Source organism: Anomaloglossus baeobatrachus, chromosome 10 (assembly GCF_048569485.1).
Source record: "Anomaloglossus baeobatrachus isolate aAnoBae1 chromosome 10, aAnoBae1.hap1, whole genome shotgun sequence".
NCBI classification, from domain to species: Eukaryota; Metazoa; Chordata; class Amphibia; order Anura; family Aromobatidae; genus Anomaloglossus; species Anomaloglossus baeobatrachus.
Genome location: NC_134362.1, coordinates 105,150,043 through 105,173,795, shown reverse-complemented (window position 1 = coordinate 105,173,795; position 23,753 = coordinate 105,150,043). Strand labels below are relative to the sequence as shown.

The window sequence follows — 23,753 nt, the reverse complement described above, 5'->3', positions numbered from 1 at the left end:
CAAGGTCTTTTTCTATTGTTTAGGTCACCAATGCTTTCTTTTTCAGGATGTACCAAACTGTAGATTTAGCCACTCCTAATATTGTAGCAATTTTTCAGATGTTTTTTCTGTTTTTGCAGATGAAGGATGGCTTGTTTCACACCTGCATGGAGAGCTCCTTTGACCGCATGTTTACTTCTCAGCAAGCACCACAACCCAAATCAACTCCAGGCCTTTTATGTTCTTAATTGAGAATAAGATAACAAAGGAATTGCCCGTACCTGCCCATGAAATAGCATTTGAGCCAATTTTCCAATTACTTTTGGACCCTTTAAAACCCAAGGCGACACATAGAAGCTGAAACTCCTAAAGCCTTCATCAAATTTTAATGTGGATTTTGAAAAACTGGGCTAGAAAATAACCCCAAAGAGATCATGAGATACCAAACAAAATAATTGAAATGATAGTATTTATTTTGAAGACAACCAGACAGCAGCTTTAGAAGCGTCCTGATAGCAGAATACATACCCAAGTAGTATCCATACGTGGCTTGCTTGTACTCCTCCCATGATATATGGTTATCATTATTGACATCATAGTCCTTCCAAACTCGAGCCACATTTTCATAGACGTATCTCTTCTGGACCCGCTTAATCCAGGCCGTCAGCTCCTCAGTGCTAATTAGCCCATTACTGTCGCTGTCAATTCGGTCAACTATTTTTCTGGGAACAAAAATATGTTAGAAATATGAAGATTTATTTCTTTGTATAAATATTTCCACTTCAAAGTCCCCATGGGGCCCATAGCTTTAAAGGGGAATGAGACTTTCAGGGCTAGTATTTATGTTTTGATATATAATGGGAACCTATTATGTAAAAAATCCTATTAACCTGCAGATACGGGGTTAATCTGAAGGTTAATAGCATTCTGAAATCCATGTAAAAAAAACTTAATGTGAACAAATAGACTAAAAGCAAAAAATCATAAAGTCTTAAAGTGACTCTGTCACTCCCAAAATTAAAGCGTAACAAAACTATGAATAATACACATGATAGTAAGCAGCTTTGTAATATACAGTAGCTTATCAACAACAAATCTGCTTCCTTCTCTGCTGGAAAAGATCAGTCGCTATCAATATTCTCTGAGATTATATGCAGATATTAGAGGGAGGAGGAGCTCTGCCTCTAGCTCCTCCCTCTGCCTCTAACTCCTCCTCATCCTGTCATCATAGAATCTCATCAGCACCAACTGCCATCTTCTCTCTCAATAATGGGAAAGTCCTCACTGAATACAGATTTTACCTCAGAATTGAGAACATTAATAATGACTGATCACATCTGGCAAAGAAAGAAGCAAATTTGTCTGATAAGATCTATTACAAAAGTTCTTTATTTTCATGTGTACTATTGATTTAAGGAATAACAATTAAAACGATAATTACACTTTAAATATGGAGGGGCCAAGATGGTTGCCACTACAGTTCTCGGAGGGGCTGATACCCAGTTTTCAATCCTCCTGAATGGCGCCCATCTTTTTGTGACTCTTTCTGTCCCCAAAGTTCATGGGATTGTACGTCTCACCCTAGTCGGTCTTTGCTTTCTTCTGATGTCAGCTGATCGAAGGTCATTGCCTCATCCTTCCCCAGGAAAGCCTCGTGATCCATTTGGAAGCTCTGGTTCTCTTCATGGATCTGTGTGTTAAGTTCAGGGTCCAGGCGGATCCTCTCCTTACGAAACATGGGTTTGGTGAGGATGTCTCCAGCACATAGTAGCAGGAGGTAACAAAGACTTTGAGGCTGCATCTCCCTCCGCCTCACAGCAGCACAGGAACTGGAAGAAGACAAAGTCTGCGTTATACACTACATAAAGGAGAGGTGATGACTGGGGGAGACTGGCGAGGTCAGGGCAGACTGGCGAGGTTAGGGCAGGCTGGCGAGGTCAGGGCAGGCTGGCGATGTCAGGGCAGGCTGGAGAGGGCAGGGCAGGCTGGAGAGGGCAGGGCAGACTGAAGAGGTCAGGGCAGACTGGCGAGGTCAGGAGATGAGGGCCTGGTTAATCCTTGTGGATCCATGAAAAACAACAGATTTTGATATTGATGGTCTGATCTGGCCTGGTATGTGTCCTGGAAGTTGGGTGCTAGAGTTGTCGATGCACCTGGGGCTGTACCGTAAGAGTATGTGCACACCTTAAGTATTTGGTGCACAATTTCTGCATCGTTTTTGTATCTCTTGGCGTTTTTGATGCTCTTGTCACATGCGTTTTTGGTGCAGATTTTTTCCCATTCAATAGTATGAGTGAAATCTACTTCAAATCTGCAAGGATAAAATAAGCAAAGTATACATCAAACTTTAGGACTCTCATTCACTTTGCTGGCACCAGGAAATTGTGAAAAATATGTGCAGAAAAAAATGAGACAAATCTGCAATGTGTGAACCAGCCCTTACTCTACAAAGCTGGAGTCTTTTTGGGTTCATCCTCCCCTTCCCCAAAGACAACTTCAGCATGGAGTTTTGATTGAGCTAAGTTATGTTTTCCATAGAACACAAGTCACTCGGCCAAATCTAAATGGAGGGAATATAATGAAGCAGACCTCGTGGAGAATATTAACAATCTAATATATAAAGCTGAGTGTATGTGTGTGTATGTATGTATGTATATATAAAAAACACAAAAACCTGAGCTGAAACAATGTTCAGTAAACATGCAACATTAAGCATGTGAATTGCAGCCTTAAGACTAGAAAAAACCAAGGAGAAAAATTGTATGAAAAATATCCTGAATATAAATAAATTGCAAGTGCTTAATAACAGGGTACTTAGTGTATACATTTTTGCAAAAAGGTAAAAAGCTGTCTCACCTCGTCACGGTGTACCCATCTGAGACAGTCCCTAACCTACTGAAGTTAAAAACATTATCAATACCTGACTTGTGTCATGTCAGAACTCCAATATGGATGGTGGCAAGTGGTCAGCTGTGTCCCAGATAAAATACACAGCAAAGTGAGACGCAATCAGCTGTTCAGTCTCACTTCAGCCTTAAGACTAGAAAAAACCAAGGAGAAAAATTGTATGAAAAATACCCTGAATATAAATAAATAAATTGCAAGTGCTTAATAACAGGGTACTTAGTGTATACATTATTGCAAAAAGGTAAAAAGCTGTCTCACCTCGTCACGGTGTACCCATCTGAGATGAAATGAAATATATACACTAAGTACCCTGAAATGTATACACTAAGTACCCTGTTATTAAGCACTTGCAATTTATTTATTTATATTCAGGGTATTTTTCATACAATTTTTCTCCTTGGTTTTTTCTAGTCTTAAGGCTGCAATTCACATGCTTAATGTTGCATGTTTACTGAACATTGTTTCAGCTCAGGTTTTTGTGTTTTTTGTATGTTTTCTTGCTTGGTTGCAAGTTGGGGGCGCAGCCCTCCTAGTACTGAGACTGAACAGCTGATTGCGTCTCACTTTGCTGTGTATTTTATCTGGGACACAGCTAACCACTTGCCACCATCCATATTGGAGTTCTGACATGACACAAGTCAGGTATTGATAATGTTTTTAACTTCAGTAGGTTAGGGACTGTCTCAGATGGGTACACCGTGACGAGGTGAGACAGCTTTTTACCTTTTTGCAATAATGTATACACTAAGTACCCTGTTATTAAGCACTTGCAATTTATTTATTTATATTCAGGGTATTTTTCATACAATTTTTCTCCTTGGTTTTTTCTATGTATGTATATATGTATGTCCGCTAAAGGAATCCACACCGTCGCATTTAAAAATCACTAAATTTTGCACAGACACCTCATGTGACTCAGGGAACATCATAGACTATGTTTTGATGGGAAAATGTAACCCCGCGCTTTACAGTTACTCTCCAAAATACCTGCCTCCATTAAAGTCAATGGAGCTGCGAGCTATAGGTTATTAATAGCAGCCGTGAGTGGTTGCTATAGAAACAAAATAAATTGATAGTATAAGAAGCTTATGTGTGAGGTAATAAGATGTCGGTGGGGAGATGGATAGAGAGAGACAGAAAGAGACAGACAGACAATGGCACAGACAGGGTAAAAAGCAGACAGGGAAAGAGACAGACAGACAGAGACAGACAGACAGAGAAAGAGACAGAGAGAGAGACAGTCAAAGAAGACAGACAGAGGCAGACAGACACAGACAGACAAGGAAAGAGACAGGGAAAGAGACAGACAGGGAAAGAGACAGAGAGAGAGACAGTCACAGAGACAGAGGCAGACAAACAGACACAGACAGACAGGGAAAGAGACAGGCAGGCAGAGAAGGAGACTGAGACAAGGAAAGAGACAGATACAGGGAAAGAGACACAGAAAGACAAAAACATGAAAAGAGACAGAGACAAGAAGAAAGACAGAGACAAGGAGAGAGACTGAGACAGACGGGAAAAAAAGACAGATGGGGAAAAAGAAACAGACGTGGAAAGAGACAGACGTGGGAAAGAGACAGACAGACAAAAACAGACAGACAGAGAGACAGTTACTATCCCGGGCAATGCCAGGAGCTACAGCTAGTTACACTATAAGGCTGGAATCACACTTGCGAGTGTAAAATCGGTCCGAGTCTCATGCTAGAAAGTAGCATGAGCTCTGTCCGAGTGTTGATCAGTGTGCAATGCAACAGCAATGTGATTCTGTGATTTTTCTCTTGATTGTAGTCCGTGTGCAATCCGTGTGTGATCCGTTTTTATTCTCAGTAGCTATGTCATCTGCCATTCAGCCCTACTACATGGCCACTGACAGCAGACACAGACAGAGCCGCGGGATCAGAATGAAGTCAGATGAATTTCACCCGACTTCATTGTCATCCTGCGGCTCTGTCTGTGTGTCATGGCCTGATTTTCGGTCACCAATGAAGGTCTCACCGGTGACCGCAAATCCCCTGAGTGACTTATGTGATCTGCGCCGTGGTGCCGTCACTGAGTTACCCGCGACCACAGCTGAAGTCCTCCACCTGAGATCTGTGGCCGCGGGTAACTTGAGTGACGTAATCGCTGATAGCGCGACTCAATTCAGTTGCTGCGGGGAGCTCACAGAGAGCGGTCATGGTCTGTGACCGCTCTCTGTCAGCTTCTGATGTAGCAGAGCTCAAAGCGTCGTGGGACCTCTGTGGATTACGTCGGACCTGGAGGGGTATTTGGGGACTTGAATAAAGTGGTGAAAGAGGGTGGGTTTTTTTGTTATTTATTTCAAATAAAAGGATTTTTGGGTGTATGTCTTTATTTTCTTTAACTTACAGGTTAATCATGGAAGGTATCTCGGGGAGACGCCTGCCATGATTAACCTAGGACTTAGTGGCAGCTATGGGCTGCTGCCATTAACTCCTTATTACCTTGATTGCCACCGCACCAGGGCAATTCGGGATGAGCCGGGTACAGTCCCGGGACTGTCGCATCTAATGGATGCGACAATTCCGGGCGGCTGCTGGCTGATATTTTTAGGGTGGGGGGCTCTCCATAACGTAGCGCTCCCCATCCTGACAATACCAGCCTCCAGCCGTATGACTTTACCCTGGCTGGTATGAAAATTGAGGGGGACCGCACGCCGTTTTTTAATTATTTATTTAATTTACTGCACGATATAGACCCGCCCACTGGTAGCTGTGATTGGTTGCAGTGAGACAGCTGTCACTCAACGTGGGGGCATGTCTGACTGCAACCAATCATAGGCGCCAGTGGGCGGGGAAAGCAGTGAATACTAGATGGAATAATGAGCGGCCAGCTTTTTGAAATGAGGAAAAGCCGCTGGAGCTTGTGAAAGCCGTGCAGCGCCGCGCCGGTGATCGGTGAGTATGAGAGAAGAGGGGAGAGGGATAGACCGACAGACCGACGACAGGGAGACAGAGAAGATCGACAGAGAGACTGACAGAGAGGGAGAGACCGACTGACAGAGGTATAGATTGACCGACATCGACAAACCTCACTCATTTCCAGTGTTTTCAGCAACATGCGATAAATGTATTTAGAAAAACGCATGGTACTAGGATGGTATGTGTGACATCCGTTTTTTTTCAAGCACCCATAGACTTGCATTGGAGTGACTCGAACGAGAAACTCACCAAAATGCAGCAGGCTGCGATTTTTTTCTCAGTCCGATTTGGACTGAGAAACAAATAGCAGATCGGAGCTGCCTCATTGATTAACATTGGTCTGAGTGCACTGCGAGATTTTCTCGCATTGCACTCGTGCGAGTTAATCGCAATTGTGACTCAAGCCTAATTCCAAGTAAGTAGCCAACGTGCACTCACCATCTGTGAAATGGTATTTGTTTTTGAAATGTCTATTAATTAACCCATTAAGTATCGTGCAATTTTTTCGTTTTAGCGCTTTTGGTTTTCGCCTCCCCTTATTCCAAGAGCCATAACTTTTTTATTTTTCCGTCGATATAGCCATGTGAGGGGCTTGTTTTACTTTTGAATTACTCCATTCATTTTGGCATATGAAGTACTGTAATGATAAGTGGGAAACAAATACCAAGCGAAGTTAAATAGAAAAAAATGAAATTCTGCAACTGTATTTTTTTTTTTATAGCGTTCATTTTACCATAAAACTGACCTGGCGGTATGATTCCCCATGTCAATGTAATGACATACATATCAAACATGTATAAGTTTTGTTTTATTTAAGTGATGAAAAAAATCTGCAATTTTGAAAAAAAAATAAGTGTCACAAATTTTTTATAGTCGTAAGTAACGTTTTCAATTTTTGGAACCGGAAGCTGTGTGAGGGCTCGTCTTCTGTGCTGATGTTTTTATTGATATTATTTGTGGCATATACGATGGTTTGATTGTCTGTTATTACATCTTTTTCTGTTCTTGCAGCAGCTGAAAAGCTGAATTTCTGTCGTTTAGAATTTTTTTTCTATTTACGCCGTTTACCGATCAGATTACGGTAATTCATTTTAGATTTTGATAGATCGGACATTTCTTTAAGCAGTAATAGCAATATGTGTATTTTTTCAACTGTTTATTTTCAATCGGGCAAAAAGGGGGGGGGGTGATTTGAACTTTTTTTTATACTTTTTACTAGTCTTCTTAGGGGACATGGAGCTGTGATCATCCGATCGCTTAAGCCTATACAGAGCAGGGTAACAGCATCAGTATCAGCAACACTGTGTGCAGCAGAAATCATGATCTCCTTTGAATGTCGCTCGAAGCCGATGTTCACAGGAGGATCATCATAACAAACACAGGGGACAGCAGCTGACTCCCAGCTTTCATGACAACCCATCGGTGTCCCACAATCAGGTCACAGCAGCGCTGATGGGAGTGGGGAATGACGTGCACCCCCCTGCACCATTTTAAATCTCGCTGTCAAAGACTGACAGCAAGGTTTAACTGGTTGACAGCCACAGGTAGTCCTCTGATTTACCAAAGGCTATTAGAGGCATATGATGCTTAATAAAATCAGCTATCATGTGCAGGGACAGGTGCGGGCTCAGTGTACGAACCTGCATCGAAGGCAGGGACATGACCTTTGACATATATATGTACATCAAAGATCGCTAAGGGATTATAAGTAGTTAAAGGTAGGCAGGAAGGAAGTGAGCAGGAGGACGGTGGGCATTTTGCATACAAGAACACTTTTAAAGGTTATGATGAGGGTCACTTTATCTTCCTACTTGGATTCTGTATATTCTCCCCTTGGCTGTGTGGCTTTCCTCCCGGTACTCTGGTTTCCTCCCACACTCCAAAGTCATAATGATAGGGAAAGTACACTGAACAAAAATATAAAAGCAACACTTTTGATTTTGCTCCATTTTTCATGAGCTGAACTCAAAGATCTGAAGGCCGCTTTACACGCAATGACATCGCTAACGAGATATCGCTGAGGTCACGGAATTCGTGATGCACATGCGGCCTCGTTAGCGACGTCATTGCGTGTGACACGTACGAGCGACCGCTAACGATGCAAAATACTTACCAAATCATTGATTGTTGACACGTCGTTCATTTCCAAAATATCATTGCTGCTTTTGGATGCAGGTTGTTCGTCGTTCCTGAGGCAGCACACATCGCTACGTATGACACTCCAGGAATGACAAACAACACCGTACCTGTGTCCTCCGGCAACGAGGTGGGCGTGACTTGCACGCTTCTGCTCTCCGCCCTTCCGCTTCTATTGGACGCCTGCCGTGTGACATCACTGTGACTCCGCACGAACCGCCCCCTTAGAAAAGAGGCTGTTTCGGCCACACCGACATCGCTAGGAAGGTAAGTATGTGTGACGCGTACCGGCGATATTGTGCGCCACGGGCCGCGATTTGCCCGTTACGCACAAACGACGGGGCGAGTGCTTTTACGAGCGACATCGCTTTTTCTTTCTACACCAAAGGCCTTTTTCTCTCAAATATTGTTCACAAATTTGTCTAAATCTGTGTTAGTGATCACTTCTCCTTTGCTGAGATAATCTATCCACCTTAGAGTTGTGGCGTATCAAGATGCTGAGATAGCATGGTTATTGCACAGGTGTGCCTTTGGCTGGCCACAATAAAAGGCCACTCTAACATGTCCAGTTTTATCACACAGCACAATGCCACAGATGTTGCAAAGTTTGGGAGGACGAGCAATTGGCATGCTGACTGTAGGAATGTCCACCAGATCTGTTGCCTGTGAATTCAATGTTGATTATTCTGTAACCACACAAGCCCACAACCTCCACATCCAGCATGTTCACCTCTAAAGATTGTCTAAGACCAGCCACCCGGACAGGTGTTGCAATAGGCAGTACACATAATCAAAATATTTCTGCACAAACTGTCAGAATCCGTCTCAGGGAAGCTCGTCTGCTGCTCGTCGTCCTTATCAGGATCTCCACCTGACGGCAGCTGATATTCGTAACAGACGTGAGAGGTCAAAGCCTCACATTCAATGGTGTCTGGCATGTTGGAGAGGTGTTCTCTTTACAGATGAATCCCAATATTTACTATACAGGGTAGATGGCAGACTGTGTGTATGGCATCATGTGGGTGAGCGGATGGCTGATGTCGATGTTGTGAATCGAGTGGCCCATGGTGGCAGTGGGGTTATGGTATGCGCAGGCGTGTCTTTTGCACAATGAACACAAGTGGATTTTATTGATGCCATTTTGAATGCACAGATACCGTGACTAAATCCTGGGGCCCATTGTTGTGCCTCATCCACAATCATCACCCCATGTTGCAACGTGATCATGCCCTGTCCCATGTTACAACGTGATCATACCCTGTCCCATGTTACAACGTGATCATGCCCTGTCCCATGTTGCAAGGATTTGTATACAATTCCTGGAATCTGAAAACATCAGAGTTCTTGCATGGCCAGCATACTAACAGGAGCAGTGCTCACTAAAGCGGGCTTTACACGCTGCGACATCGCTAGCCGATGCTAGCGATGGCGAGCGTGATAGCACCCGCCCCTATCGTTATGCCGATATGTGGAGATCGCTGCCGTAGCGAACATTATCACTACGGCAGCGTCACATGTACTTACCTGCTCGGCGAGGTCGCTGTGACCAGCGTACCACCTCCTTTCTAAGGGGGCGGTTCGCTCGGCGTCACAGCGACGTCACTAAGCGGCCGGCCAATCATAGCGGAGGGGCGGAGATGAGCGGGACGAACATCCCGCCCACCTTCTTCCTTCCTCATTGCTGGCGTTTGGCAGGTAAGGAGAGGTTCCTCGTTCCTGCGGTGTCACACGTAGCGATGTGTGCTGCCGCAGGGACGAGGATCAACTTCGCCCCAGCGACAGCAGCGATAATTGGGAGTGGACCCCCATGTCAACGAGGAGCGATTTTGGACGTTTTTGCAACGATCCAAAATCGCTCCTAGGAGTCACACACAACGAGATCGCTACAGCGGCCATATGTGCGTCACAAAATCAGTGACCCCAACGAGATCGCTGTAGCAAAATTGTAGCGTGTAAAGCCACCCTAACACTGATTTAGACAAATTTGGGAGCAATATTTAAGAATAAAAGTCCATTTGTGTACATAGAGAAAGTCTTAGATCTTTGAAAACAGTGTGGCATTTATATTTTTATTCAGTGTAGATTGTGAGCCCCAATGGGGACAGTGATGATAATGTCTGTAAAGTGGTGTGGAATACAATAGCACGATATAAGGAAAGCATAATAAAACTGAAACCTTAAAAATAAGCAGCTCCTATTCAAATTAATAAGGACTGGCTAGACATTGAACAGATGACCCAACAAGTAAAGGTGGCTTTACACGCTGCGACATCGCCCTAGCGATCTTGTTGGAGTCACGGAATTTGTGACGCACATCCGGCCGCTTTAGCGATGTTGTTCCGTGTGACACCTATGAGCGATTTTGAATCGTCGCAAAAACGTTCAAAATCGATCATCGGTGACATGCCTCCCTATTCTCGAGTATCGCTGCTGCTCGGTGTACGAAGTAGTTCGTCGCTGCTGCGGCAGCACACATCGCTACGTGTGACACCGCAGGAACGAGGAACCTCACCTTACCTGCGGCCGCCAGCAATGAGGAAGGAAGGAGGTGGGCGGGATGTTACATCCCGCTCATCTCCGCCCCTCCGCTTCTTTTGGGCGGCGGTTCAGTGACGCTGCTGTGACGCTGAACGAACCGCCCCCTTAGAAAGGAGGCGGTTCGCCGGTCACAGCGACGTCGGTAGACAGGTAAGTAGCGTGACACGGGCAGCGATTTGCCCGTGTCGCACAACCGATGGGGGCGGGTATGCACGCTAGCGATATCGGTCACGATATCGCAGTGTGTAAAGCGGCCCAACACCCAAAATGTGATCCGTTCTCCGTGTCTAAAAGCCTTACATTCCTGCACAGCCACTGCAAGCGCCTCCAGCTCTTCCATAAGGAAACACGTCAGCGTCAAATAACATCCTATATCTGCTTGTGATCCTACTGGATGGCTTCCTTCATGCTCCTGCAATGTCTGCACTCCTCGTATAATGCTGGACACTTAAGGTACCGTCACACATAACGAGATCGCTAGCAAGATCGCTGCTGAGTCACGGTTTCTGTGACGCAGTAGCGATCCCGTTAGCGATCTTGTTATGTGTGACATCTACCAGCGATCAGGCCCCTGCTGTGAGATCTCTAGTCGTTGCAGAATGGTCCAGACTATTTTCTTCAAAGGTGATGTCCTGCTGGGCAGGACACATCGCTGTGTTTGACACTGTGTGACAGGGTCACAGTGACTGCTGAGATCGTTATACAGGTCACTATTGCGACCTGTATCGTTCCTGCATCGCTGGTAAGGTCTGACTGTGTGACATCTCACCTGCGACTGTGAGGCAAATCCCGGGATATGAAGATGAATTATGACTCCAGTCATAATCCCTCATCACTCCCTGGCAGTGCCCCCTCCCTTCTTGTTCTCAGTGTTCCACTTACACCTCCATGGCCATGTCCTGTGATATGGAAATTAGGTGGCTTGGGGACAATGGACACAGGATGACTCCCTGCCGTGACCCTGTAGTGGGGGCTGCTAGCTAGTTAGCAAGGCTATGGAAATAGCCAGACAGAACGACTCCAGTAAAAAATGGTTCATATCTCGCAAGCCATATTTCCGATAAATATGGCAACCATAAAAATGGTGTCTCCGCATGCGGACGATGCCGGCACACCCTTTTTATGGGAGCAGGACATTGGGAAATGCCCCAGGCGTGATATCAGCCAATGGGGAACTGGCAGACAGGTCATGAGTCCCCTCGTTCTGTAGCTAAATTCATAACTGTCACAATGAGAGCATTGGCGTCCGCCTACGACGCTCCCAGGCAAAGTTATGGCCCATATTCCTTGTTGTGGATTGTCCATAACTCAAGCCAGGGGTGGAGCAGTGCTCCCTCTGAGGTCACTAAGGTAGGAGGGGACCTGGATTTGCCCACGTTGATAACCCCACTTCGGCCATTTTCCAGTGTTCTTTTCGCTGGGGGCACGTGTAGGAAACATCTGTGGGAAGGATCCTAGAAACCTGGGTACAGCGCCCCCCTGTGGCCAGACGCAACAAGGTAACTGCTGGAACTGTGTATGCCTGTTTGTAACCCATGCTTTGATTGTAACTGTACTCTGACATATGTATATTCTGTAGATTCCCTATTGTATATATTGTAGTTCCTAGTGTGCTTTAGGCTGATTAAATTATATAATTAATCTTGGGCTGTTCTGTTATCTCGATCTTGAATCCCACGTCTGTGTGTTCGGCTAATAGTTACCGTAAATCGGTTGGTGGCAGCGAATTGTGCCAAGGATTATTGTGGGGAGGCCAGTGAGATTCGGGGAGATTTTATATATTCCGCCCGCGGAGGTCGGGGGAATATATACCTTACTCTCACCGGGGACCCTTCAATAATCGGCATAAGTAGTATAGCGGCCTCCTTGCTTATGGTCGGGCAATTCCATAATTGGCCTGACTATAAGAGGGGCGCTAGAGAGCGCGTCACGTGCTCTGTCTGTCGGTCGGGAGGTATAAAGGAGGGGTGACCCCCACTTGTTACCCCCCGATTGTGACGTACTGGTAGCCAGCGCGGGGGGATTTCTGAGTGACCCCCCCGGTGGTTTGTGACATATTGGTGGCATAGCGGTGGGATCGAGATAATAGTGTGTGTGAGTGTGAGACCCATACTCCCAGACACTAAAGACTGCCTGCAGCAGCTGTGGCTGCTGGGGTCTTCAGACTAGCTCAACACTAGAGTGTCAGAGTGCAGATACTGTAAGGTGTGTGGAGGCATCAGGTGTCAGTTCTGTGTCAGTGACCAAAAGTCTGCAAGAATGGCTGATGGCACCAGGAGCAGAGCTATGCAACTGGCCAATGCTAAGGCAGGAGCCGAAGAGAGGGAGGACGGTGCTGTGGACAGCAATGAGGAGGTTGCCCACGAGTCCTCCAGGAGCTCGACGCCAGAAAACCGTTCTGCCGAGGACATTGCGCAACCTGGCACTGCTGGACAAGATGAGGAGGAGCTCACCCAAGGTTCCTCAACGAGCCAGATGCCAGCCCTCCGCTCTGAAAGGGACAGTGAATCGCCTAGCTCTGCAGCGTGCCGCAGATCACCACGTGCCATTCCACCGAGCCTGGGAGGCTCGGATAGCCTTCTTCAAATGGCTATGGCCCTTCTCCAGGCTGGAGACCAGAAGGGCTACAAGGAACTCCTGGCAGAGCGCAGGGCAGAGCGGCAGGCAGCGCGTGACGCTGAGGCTGCGGAGCGGCACGCAGAGCGTGAGGCTGCGGAGCGAGAGCGGCAGGCAGCGCGTGAAGAGCGAGAGCGACAGGCAGACCGTGACTACCAGCTGCAGCTAGCTCAGCTCCGGCCCTCATCAGCCACATGTGACCTTCGAGACACCAAACTTCCAAAGGTCCGTGTTGAGGACTTCCCAGTGCTGGAGAAGGATGGAGACTTGGACTCTTTCTTGACTGCTTTTGAACGGACTTGCTTGCAGCACCATCTGGACAAGGACCAGTGGGCCAAATACCTGACCCCCCGTTTAAGGGGTAAGGCCCTGGATATCCTTGGGGACTTGCCTGCTGAGGCAGATGAGGGCTACGACACCATCAAGCGGGCCCTGATCCAACAGTACAACCTCACTCCAGAGTCCTACCGCAAGAAGTTCCGGAGCCTACAGAAGGGACCAAAGGACTCCTGGGCTGACCACCGGCGGGCACTTGCCCGAGCTGCCGACCACTGGACCCAAGGCCTGCAGCTTTCCACCGGACCGGAGATCCTGGACTTGTTCATCACGGAGCAACTCTTGTGGAACTGCCCTGAGGATCTCCGCCAGTTCATCCGAGACCAGAAGCCAAAGGGGTCCACGGCTACAGCTGCCCTTGCCGATGACTACACCAACAACCGGGCCCCTGAGGCCAGGAGAGCGGCCACCAGCAGCACCTGGAGAGGGGGTAAGATGAATTCGGCGACTGCCCCACCTGCCCCTAGACTGCAGGGGGTGTCCCCCTCAACTCCCCTCTCCAGGCCCGTGGCGGAACCAAGACGGTGCCACCAGTGCAACCTACCTGGACACTTCAAGGCCATGTGCCCTCAGCGTCCCAAGGCCCCGGCTCCGTCCCCGTCCCAAGGGCCGCCCAAGGTGTATTGTGTGGGTGGGGGTGGTGGTAGGTCCCTGGACAGCTTCCAACCTGTCACCGTCGGCCGGTCTGTGACCATAGGACTGCGAGACAGCGCCTCGGAGGTGACTCTGGTGCGGCCTGAGATGGTGTCCCCCCAAGACTTGATCCCTGGAAAAACCCTCGCTGTCTCCGGGATTGGAGGCACTGACCCGGCGCTGCCTGTTGCTGACATTTATGTGGACTGGGGCGCAGGGCGGGGGGTGAGGGAGGTGGGGGTAACTGATCGGATCCCTGCAAACGTGCTACTTGGGACAGATTTGGGGCAGATAACCTCCCAGTTTGGGCCCCAACCAAGGGCTGAACCTTCAGCCAGTACTGACATGCCTCCGGACAATGTTAATGTGTTATCTATGAATGATGTAAGGGAGGAGGGAGTGAACTCTGATATTTCTGCTTGCATAGACACCATAGACACACACACAGCTGCAGCTGTGACAGGGGAGGGGGTCAGAGAAAGGTGTGACAATGCCTCTACAAGTAATCAGCCTGTGAGCTGGGATCTGCTGCCCTCTGCAGGGATAAGCAGAGAGCAGGGTGCTGCAGGGGGAGGACCAGTGTGTGGGGTGGGGGCTACCACAGCAAATGTGGGGTCCCCAGAGATTTCACAGCGGGGTTCTGTTGCTGCAGGAGGGGAACAGGCAGGTGAGATTGGGGCCGGTCCAGGAGCGGAAGTGCTCCCAGGTAAGATCTCGGTGCATGGTGCCCCCACAACCGGGGTGTCAGGAAGCCAGGTAGGTCTGCCTGAACCGGCGACTTGGTCAGGAACGGAGGAGGAGCAGGCCCGACCCACGGTCGCAGCGGCTGTGGCCGCCGTCACCCGCAGTGGGAGTGCTGGAAGCCAAGGGGCCTCCCGGAGGTCCGATAGCTCTTCCCCTTCTGACCAAGTGGCAGCCGAGTCAGGTGGAGGCCAGGACACAGGTCCCGGGGTACTGACCGAAGATGTGACAGTCTCGTCGATTCTGGCCACATCTAGTCAGGGGTTTCAGGCAGCGTTAGAAGCTGACGACAGCCTGAAAGCTCTTAAGGAGCAGGCGGCCCAGCCTCCCTCGGACTCGGACCCGGAGCGAGTGGTCTGGGACCAAGGACGGCTGTACCGGGCCACGGTCCAGCAGGGTTCACCGGAGGCGTGGCCCAGGGACCGACAGTTAGTGGTACCCTATCCGTTCCGGACGGAGTTGTTGCGGATCGCACATGAGATTCCGATGGCCGGACACCTAGGGATCGCTAAGACCAAGGCCAGGTTAAACCAGCATTTCTACTGGCCAAAAATGGGGGCCGATGTGGCTGCCTACTGCCGTTCGTGTGAAACCTGTCAGAGAGTGGGGAAGGCGGGGCCACGCCCCAAAGCCCCACTGGTATCTCTGCCAATCATCGATGAGCCTTTCAGGAGGGTGGCTGTGGATCTGGTCGGCCCGCTGGCCATCCCCAGCAGCTCCGGGAAACGCTTCATACTGACGGTAGTGGACTATGCCACCCGGTACCCAGAAGCAGTGGCCTTGTCGTCCATTCGGGCTGACAAGGTGGCCACCGCATTGCTGGAGATTTTCTCCCGAGTGGGTTTTCCCCAGGAAATGCTCACTGACCGGGGGACCCAATTCATGTCCCAACTGATGGAGGCCCTCTGTAAGCAAGTCCAGGTGCGACATCTGGTGGCCAGCCCGTACCATCCACAGACTAATGGCCTGTGCGAGCGGTTCAATGGCACCTTAAAGCAGATGCTTAAGATGTTGGTCGACTCCCATGGGCGTGACTGGGAGCGGTATCTCCCACGCCTGTTATTTGCTTACCGGGAGGTTCCACAGGCCTCAACAGGATTCTCACCGTTTGAGCTCCTGTACGGGCGACGTGTGCGGGGCCCCCTGGCTCTGGTGAAAGAGGCTTGGGAAGGGGATTTGGCCACCCCTGGAGTGTCGGTTATCGAGTATGTCATGCGCTTCCGGGACAAAATGCAGGCCTTGACGCAACTGGTACACGACAATATGGCTCAAGCCCAGGCCGATCAGAAGCGTTGGTACGACCAGAACGCTTGTGAGAGGACCTACCAAGTGGGTCAAAAGGTGTGGGTACTGGTCCCCGTACCACAGGACAAGCTTCAGGCAGCCTGGGAAGGCCCATACCTCGTGTACCAGCAGCTCAACCCTGTAACGTACCTGGTCACCCTGGACCCTGCCCGTGGAAGGCGGAAGCCCTTCCATGTGAACATGATGAAGGCACATCATGAGCGGGAGGCATGTGCGCTCCCCGTGTGCAACCTGCCCGAGGAGGGAGAAGCGGAAACCCTCTTGGATATGCTAGCCCAGGTTAGGGCAGGCGGATCCATTGAGGATGTGGAGGTTGGCCACCAGCTCTTGGAAGACCAACGGTCCCAGCTGTGGGCCACCCTCCTCCCCTTCCGGGGGTTGTTTACCAACCAGCCCGGAAGGACTGACTTGGCTGTCCATCACGTGGACAGTGGGGATCATCCCCCGATCCGGCGTTCAGCATATCGGGTCTCCCTGGAGGTGCAGCAACACATGCGCCAGGAGATTGACGAGATGCTGAAGCTGGGGGTGATCCAGGCATCCAACAGCGCTTGGGCCTCGCCTGTAGTCCTCGTCCCTAAGAAGGACCGAACCACTCGGTTCTGCGTGGACTACAGGGGGCTCAATGCGGTCACGGTCGCCGATGCGTACCCAATGCCACGCATCGATGACCTGCTCGATCAGTTGGCCGGGGCTCAGTACCTGACCATCATGGATCTGAGCCGGGGATATTGGCAGATCCCCCTGACTCGCAAGGCCAGGGAACGCTCTGCCTTTATTACCCCATTTGGACTGTACGAGTCCACGGTGATGCCATTCGGGATGAGGAATGCCCCTGCCACTTTCCAGCGGATGGTCAACACCCTGCTCAAGGGACTTGAAGGGTACGCGGCCGCGTACCTGGATGACATTGCCGTCTTCAGTCCCACCTGGGAGGACCACCTAGAGCATCTAGCACAGGTGCTCAGGCGGATCCACCGGGCAGGTTTGACCATCAAGCCGGGAAAGTGTCAGCTGGCCATGAGCGAGGTCCAGTACCTCGGTCCCCGGGTAGGTGGGAGAACACTGAAGCCCGAGCCTGAGAAAGTGGAAGCCATCGCATCCTGGCCCACCCCCAGGACCAAGAAGCAGGTGATGTCCTTCTTGGGGACCGCTGGGTACTATAGGAGGTTTGTTCCATGCTATAGTAGCCTGGCAAAGCCCTTGACGGACCTCACCAAGAAGAAGCTGCCCTCTGCAGTCGATTGGACAATGGACTGCGAGACAGCCTTCCGGGCCCTAAAGGACGCCCTGTCCAGCCCGCCCGTGCTACAGGCAGCCGACTTCACGCGGCCGTTTGTAGTACAGACCGACGCCAGTGACTTCGGCCTCGGTGCGGTGCTCAGCCAGGTGGACTCTGCGAGCCAAGAGCACCCAGTCTTGTACCTGAGCAGGAAGCTGTTACCAAGGGAAGTTGCCTATTCCACGATGGAGAAGGAGTGCCTGGCCATAGTGTGGGCCCTGCAGCGTCTGCAACCCTATCTATACGGGCGCCACTTCATCGTGGAGACGGACCACAATCCCCTCAGCTGGTTGCACACCGTCTCTGGGACGAATGGGCGATTGTTGCGATGGAGCCTTGCGCTCCAGCAATACAACTTCACCATTCGCCACAAAAGGGGCCGTGACCACGGTAACGCAGACGGGCTGTCCCGACAAGGAGAGGTCGCGGACGGGCGCACGGGGGAACACCGGAGTGTGCTGCCCCCTAGCGCCCTCAAAAGGGGGGAGGTGTGAGGCAAATCCCGGGATATGAAGATGAATTATGACTCCAGTCATAATCCCTCATCACTCCCTGGCAGTGCCCCCTCCCTTCTTGTTCTCAGTGTTCCACTTACACCTCCATGGCCATGTCCTGTGATATGGAAATTAGGTGGCTTGGGGACAATGGACACAGGATGACTCCCTGCCGTGACCCTGTAGTGGGGGCTGCTAGCTAGTTAGCAAGGCTATGGAAATAGCCAGACAGAACGACTCCAGTAAAAAATGGTTCATATCTCGCAAGCCATATTTCCGATAAATATGGCAACCATAAAAATGGTGTCTCCGCATGCGGACGATGCCGGCACACCCTTTTTATGGGAGCAGGACATTGGGAAATGCCCCAGGCGTGATATCAGCCAATGGGGAACTGGCAGACAGGTCATGAGTCCCCTCGTTCTGTAGCTAAATTCATAACTGTCACAATGAGAGCATTGGCGTCCGCCTACGACGCTCCCAGGCAAAGTTATGGCCCATATTCCTTGTTGTGGATTGTCCATAACTCAAGCCAGGGGTGGAGCAGTGCTCCCTCTGAGGTCACTAAGGTAGGAGGGGACCTGGATTTGCCCAGGTTGATAACCCCACTTCGGCCATTTTCCAGTGTTCTTTTCGCTGGGGGCACGTGTAGGAAACATCTGTGGGGAGGATCCTAGAAACCTGGGTACAGCGCCCCCCTGTGGCCAGACGCAACAAGGTAACTGCTGGAACTGTGTATGCCTGTTTGTAACCCATGCTTTGATTGTAACTGTACTCTGACATATGTATATTCTGTAGATTCCCTATTGTATATATTGTAGTTCCTAGTGTGCTTTAGGCTGATTAAATTATATAATTAATCTTGGGCTGTTCTGTTATCTCGATCTTGAATCCCACGTCTGTGTGTTCGGCTAATAGTTACCGTAAATCGGTTGGTGGCAGCGAATTGTGCCAAGGATTATTGTGGGGAGGCCAGTGAGATTCGGGGAGATTTTATATATTCCGCCCGCGGAGGTCGGGGGAATATATACCTTACTCTCACCGGGGACCCTTCAATAATCGGCATAAGTAGTATAGCGGCCTCCTTGCTTATGGTCGGGCAATTCCATAATTGGCCTGACTATAAGAGGGGCGCTAGAGAGCGCGTCACGTGCTCTGTCTGTCGGTCGGGAGGTATAAAGGAGGGGTGACCCCCACTTGTTACCCCCCGATTGTGACGTACTGGTAGCCAGCGCGGGGGGATTTCTGAGTGACCCCCCCGGTGGTTTGTGACAGCGACCTCCCAGCGACTTACCAGCAATCCCTATCAAGTCGCATCGTTTTCGGGATCGCTGGTAAGTCGTGTGTGACTGGGCCTTTACACGCTGCGACATCGCTCAAACGATCTCGTTGGGGTCACGGAATTTGTGACGCACATCCGGTCAATGTAGCGATGCCGTTGCGTGTGACACCTTTGAGCGATTTTGCATCGTTGCAAAAACATGCAAAATCGCTCATCGGTGACATGGGGGTCCATTCTCTAATATCGTTGCTGCAGCAGTAACAAAGTTGTTCCTCGTTCCTGCGGCAGCAAACATCGCTCCGTGTGACACCGCAGGAACGAGGAACCTCTCCTTACCTGCCTCCCGCCCGCAATGCGGAAGGAAGCAGGTGGGCGGGATGTTCGTCCCGCTCATCTCCGCCCCTCCACTTCTATTGGGCGGCGGTTCAGTGACGTCGCTGTGATGCTGAATGAACCACCCCCTTAGAAAGGAGGCGGTTCGCCGGTCACAGCGACGTCGCAGGGCAGGTAAGTAGTGTGACGGGTCTGGGCGATGTTGTGCGCCACGGGCAGCGATTTGCCCATGTCGCACAACCGATAGGGGTGTGTACCCACACTAGCGTTATCGGTCACAATTTCGCTGCGTGTAAAGCGGCCTTTAGTATTGTCTCTCACGTCTCTTGCACACACTCTCATTCATGGCATTCTCACGCTTACCCTAGTCCCAGACTACTTGATCAAACATCAATTAATATGGATCACTGTCACATCCAAGAGCACAAACATAGGTCCATACCCCAGTGCAGACCACCATGCACAGTATATTGCCACTAGGCTCTTCACACAGGACAATCCTGGTGCAGAAAGATGGCAGTTTCAGTTTTGGTTAGAATAGGGCAGCAGCAGGGAAAGAATATCATTGGTGACAACAGACCAGGCCATCGCGACTAATGGGAGACACAACCCCTACAGGACAGTCAGGGTCAGACCAACGAGCGCAATTAATGGCAAAAAAGGTGTAGACCACCATGGCAGAGAACAAAAAGAAGATACAGACCACCTGATAGAGAAATTCTATTTGCAAACAAGCACCACCATGGGAACACTGAGGACCAAATCACCAGACACAACTTGGTGCAGACTACTCCAGGCATGCTCAGGCGCAAACCACCCTGGGAACATCTCAGAGTACACCACCCCAGGCATGCTAAGGCACAGACCACCCTGGTCACATCTTGGCGTAGACCACCTTGGGCACACTCTGGTGTAGACCACCCCAGCCACATCTCAGTGGAGACCACCCCAGGCATATATCAACGTAGACCACCCCAGCCACATCTCAGTGTAGACCACTCCAGGCATATCTCAGTGTAGACCACTCCAGGCATATCTCAGTGTAGACCACTCCAGGCATATCTCAACGTAGACCACCCCAGGCACATTCAGGCACAGACTACCCCAGGCATGCTCAAACACAGATCGCTCAGGCACAGACCTCCGTTGGCACGCTCAGGTACAGACCACCCTTGGCACGCTCAGGCACAGACCACCCTTGACACGCTAAGGAGCTGACCACCCTTGGCACGCTAAGGAGCCGACCACCCTTGGCACGCTAAGGAGCCGACCACCCTTGGCACGCTAAGGAGCCGACCACCCTTGGCACGCTAAGGAGCCGACCACCCTTGGCACGCTAAGGAGCCGACCACCCTTGGGACGCTAAGGAGCCGACCACCCTTGGCACGCTAAGGAGCCGACCACCCTTGGCACGCTAAGGAGCCGACCACCCTTGGCACGCTAAGGAGCCGACCACCCTTGGCACGCTAAGGAGCCGACCACCCTTGGCACGCTCAAGTGCAGCCAAGAGTAGACCACCTTTGGCACATGTAAGGCACAGACCTCCCCAAACATGCACAGGCACAGACCACCAGACATCTTAGCACAGCCCACTAGACACATTTATGAGCCCATTCAGTAAGCCATCAGCACAGTCCTATGCATGGAGTACATGGAGATGCCCAGCAGTCCATCAGTGAGCCTTACAGGACATAGGAGACCCTGCAGCCTCCTGTGACCGCCTGCGCCCACTCTGCCCCAGTGCAGGTAGCCGGCATCACACGCCCCCCCGAACCCCGCTCACCCGGCCGGGCTGACACCTACACTGAGCATTTAAAGATTTGCACTTACTTGATCAGGGCAGGGATGGGAACCAGCTCTCAGCCAATAATGTGCCAGAACTCATTCCGCCGCCGCTATTGTTACAAAGCTTCTGATTGGTCAGATGCGTCTCAATGACTGGGCGGAGCCGGCGCGCCACGTTGCAATGGACCCTGGAGATAAGAGTGTGTGCCCGCCGGCAGCTCACGGGTTACTGGCGCTGGAGACTAGAGCCGCCGGCTAGGAGACTGCATGCTTGCTGACCGCCGGCTAGTACAGGAGACAGTCCTCTCCGGCTGGTATGGGAGAGTGCCGGCTAGTAACGTAGAGTGACTGCCAGCTATTAACGGGAGAGTCCCAGCCAGCTAGTACGGGAGAGTGACCTCCGGCCAGTACGGGGAGGTGACTGCCGGTTGTTACGGGTTAGTATGGGACAATTCTCGCCTGCTGGTGCTGTAGAGTGACCCCTGGCTAGTACTGGAGACAGTCCTCTTCGGCTAGTACGGGAGAGTCCCCGCCGGCAGGAACAGGAGAGTGCCGGCTAGTAACATAGAGTGAACACCAGGTAGTAACGGGAGAATCCCCACGTCTAGTACTGGAGAGTCACCGCCAGCTAGTAACGGGAGAGTCCTTGCCGGCTAGTACTGGAGACTGACCGCCGGCTAGTACGGGACAATTCTCGCGAGTGCCGGCTAGTAACAGAGTTAACACCAAGTAGTAACGGCAGAGCCCCCACCGTCTAGTACTGGAGAGTCACCACCAGCTAGTAACGGGAGAGCCCCCACCGTCTAGTACTGGAGAGTCACCGCCAGCTAGTAACGGGAGAGCCCCCACCGTCTAGTACTGGAGAGTCACCACCAGCTAGTAACGGGAGAGCCCCCACCGTCTAGTACTGGAGAGTCACCGCCAGCTAGTAACGAGAGAGCCCCCACCGTCTAGTACTGGAGAGTCACCACCAGCTAGTAACGGGAGAGCCCCCACCGTCTAGTACTGGAGAGTCACCACCAGCTAGTAACGGGAGAGCCCCCACCGTCTAGTACTGGAGAGTCACCACCAGCTAGTAACGGGAGAGCCCCCACCGTCTAGTACTGGAGAGTCACCACCAGCTAGTAACGGGAGAGCCCCCACCGTCTAGTACTGGAGAGTCACCACCAGCTAGTAACGGGAGAGCCCCCACCGTCTAGTACTGGAGAGTCACCGCCAGCTAGTAACGGGAGAGTCCTTGCCGGCTAGTACTGGAGACTGACCGCCGGCTAGTACGGGACAATTCTCGCGAGTGCCGGCTAGTAACAGAGTTAACACCAAGTAGTAACGGGAGAGTCCCCACCGTCTAGTACTGGAGAGTCACCACCAGCTAGTAACGGGAGAGCCCCCACCGTCTAGTACTGGAGAGTCACCACCAGCTAGTAACGGGAGAGCCCCCACCGTCTAGTACTGGAGAGTCACCACCAGCTAGTAACGGGAGAGCCCCCACCGTCTAGTACTGGAGAGTCACCACCAGCTAGTAACGGGAGAGCCCCCACCGTCTAGTACTGGAGAGTCACCACCAGCTAGTAACGGGAGAGTTCTTGCCGGCTAGTACTGGAGACTGACCGCCGGCTAGTATTGGGAGAGTCCCCGCCAGCTTGTAACGGGAGAGCCCCCACCATCTAGTACTGGAGAGTCACCACCAGCTAGTAACGGGAGAGCCCCCACCGTCTAGTACTGGAGAGTCACCACCAGCTAGTAACGGGAGAGTTCTTGCCGGCTAGTACTGGAGACTGACCGCCGGCTAGTATTGGGAGAGTCCCCGCCAGCTTGTAACGGGCAAGCCCTCACCGGCTAGTAACGGGAGAGTCCCCGCCGGCTAGTAACGGGAGAGTCCCCATCGTCTAGTACTGGAGAGTTCCCACCTTCTAGTACTGGAGACTGACTGACCGCTGGCTAGTAACGGGAGAGTCCCTGCCAGCATGTAACGGGAGAGTCCCCGTCGGCTAGTAACGGGAGAGTCCCCACAGTCTAGTACTGGAGAGTGACGACCAGCTAGTAACGGGAGAGTCCTTGCCGGCTAGTACTGGAGACTGACCGCCGGCTGGTATCAGGAGAGTACCCGCCAGCTTGTAACGGGAGAGTCCCCACCGTCTAGTACTGGAGAGTGACCGCAAGGCTAGTAACGAAGAGAGTCCCCGCCGGCTAGTAACGAAGAGAGTCCCCGCCGGCTAGTAACGAAGAGAGTCCCCGCCGGCTAGTAACTGTCGCGGGCGGAGGAGGGGACGCCACGCTCTCCCACTGCTCGGGTGCGGCTGCTGCGGCCTGCTGCTGCTCGGTGGCTCGAGCGATGGGCCGGATCCCGGGGACTCGAGCGGCGCTCCTCGCCCGTGAGTGAAAGGGGATTGGTTGTGGGGATAGTTTATTGTCCGTGACGCCACCCACGGTTGTGGTGATTAAGTGGA

At 51.2% G+C, this 23,753-nt stretch overlaps 1 protein-coding gene across 2 annotated transcripts in view; it reads right to left on the bottom strand.

The window, feature by feature from the left end:
* Nucleotides 1-21,450, bottom strand: part of RCN1 (reticulocalbin 1) — a 57,244-nt gene extending 35,794 nt beyond the window's left edge. Inside the window, exons 1-3 of one of the 2 annotated variants that reach the window (XM_075326587.1) lie at nt 21,352-21,450; nt 1,560-1,808; nt 508-701 (exon numbers count right to left, since the gene is read on the bottom strand). In XM_075326587.1, the coding sequence (XP_075182702.1) occupies nt 508-701; nt 1,560-1,780 (415 nt within the window). In that variant the 5' untranslated portion in view covers nt 1,781-1,808; nt 21,352-21,450. The other variant, XM_075326586.1, reaches the window with a different exon arrangement.
* Nucleotides 21,451-23,753: the final 2,303 nt, after the last annotated feature.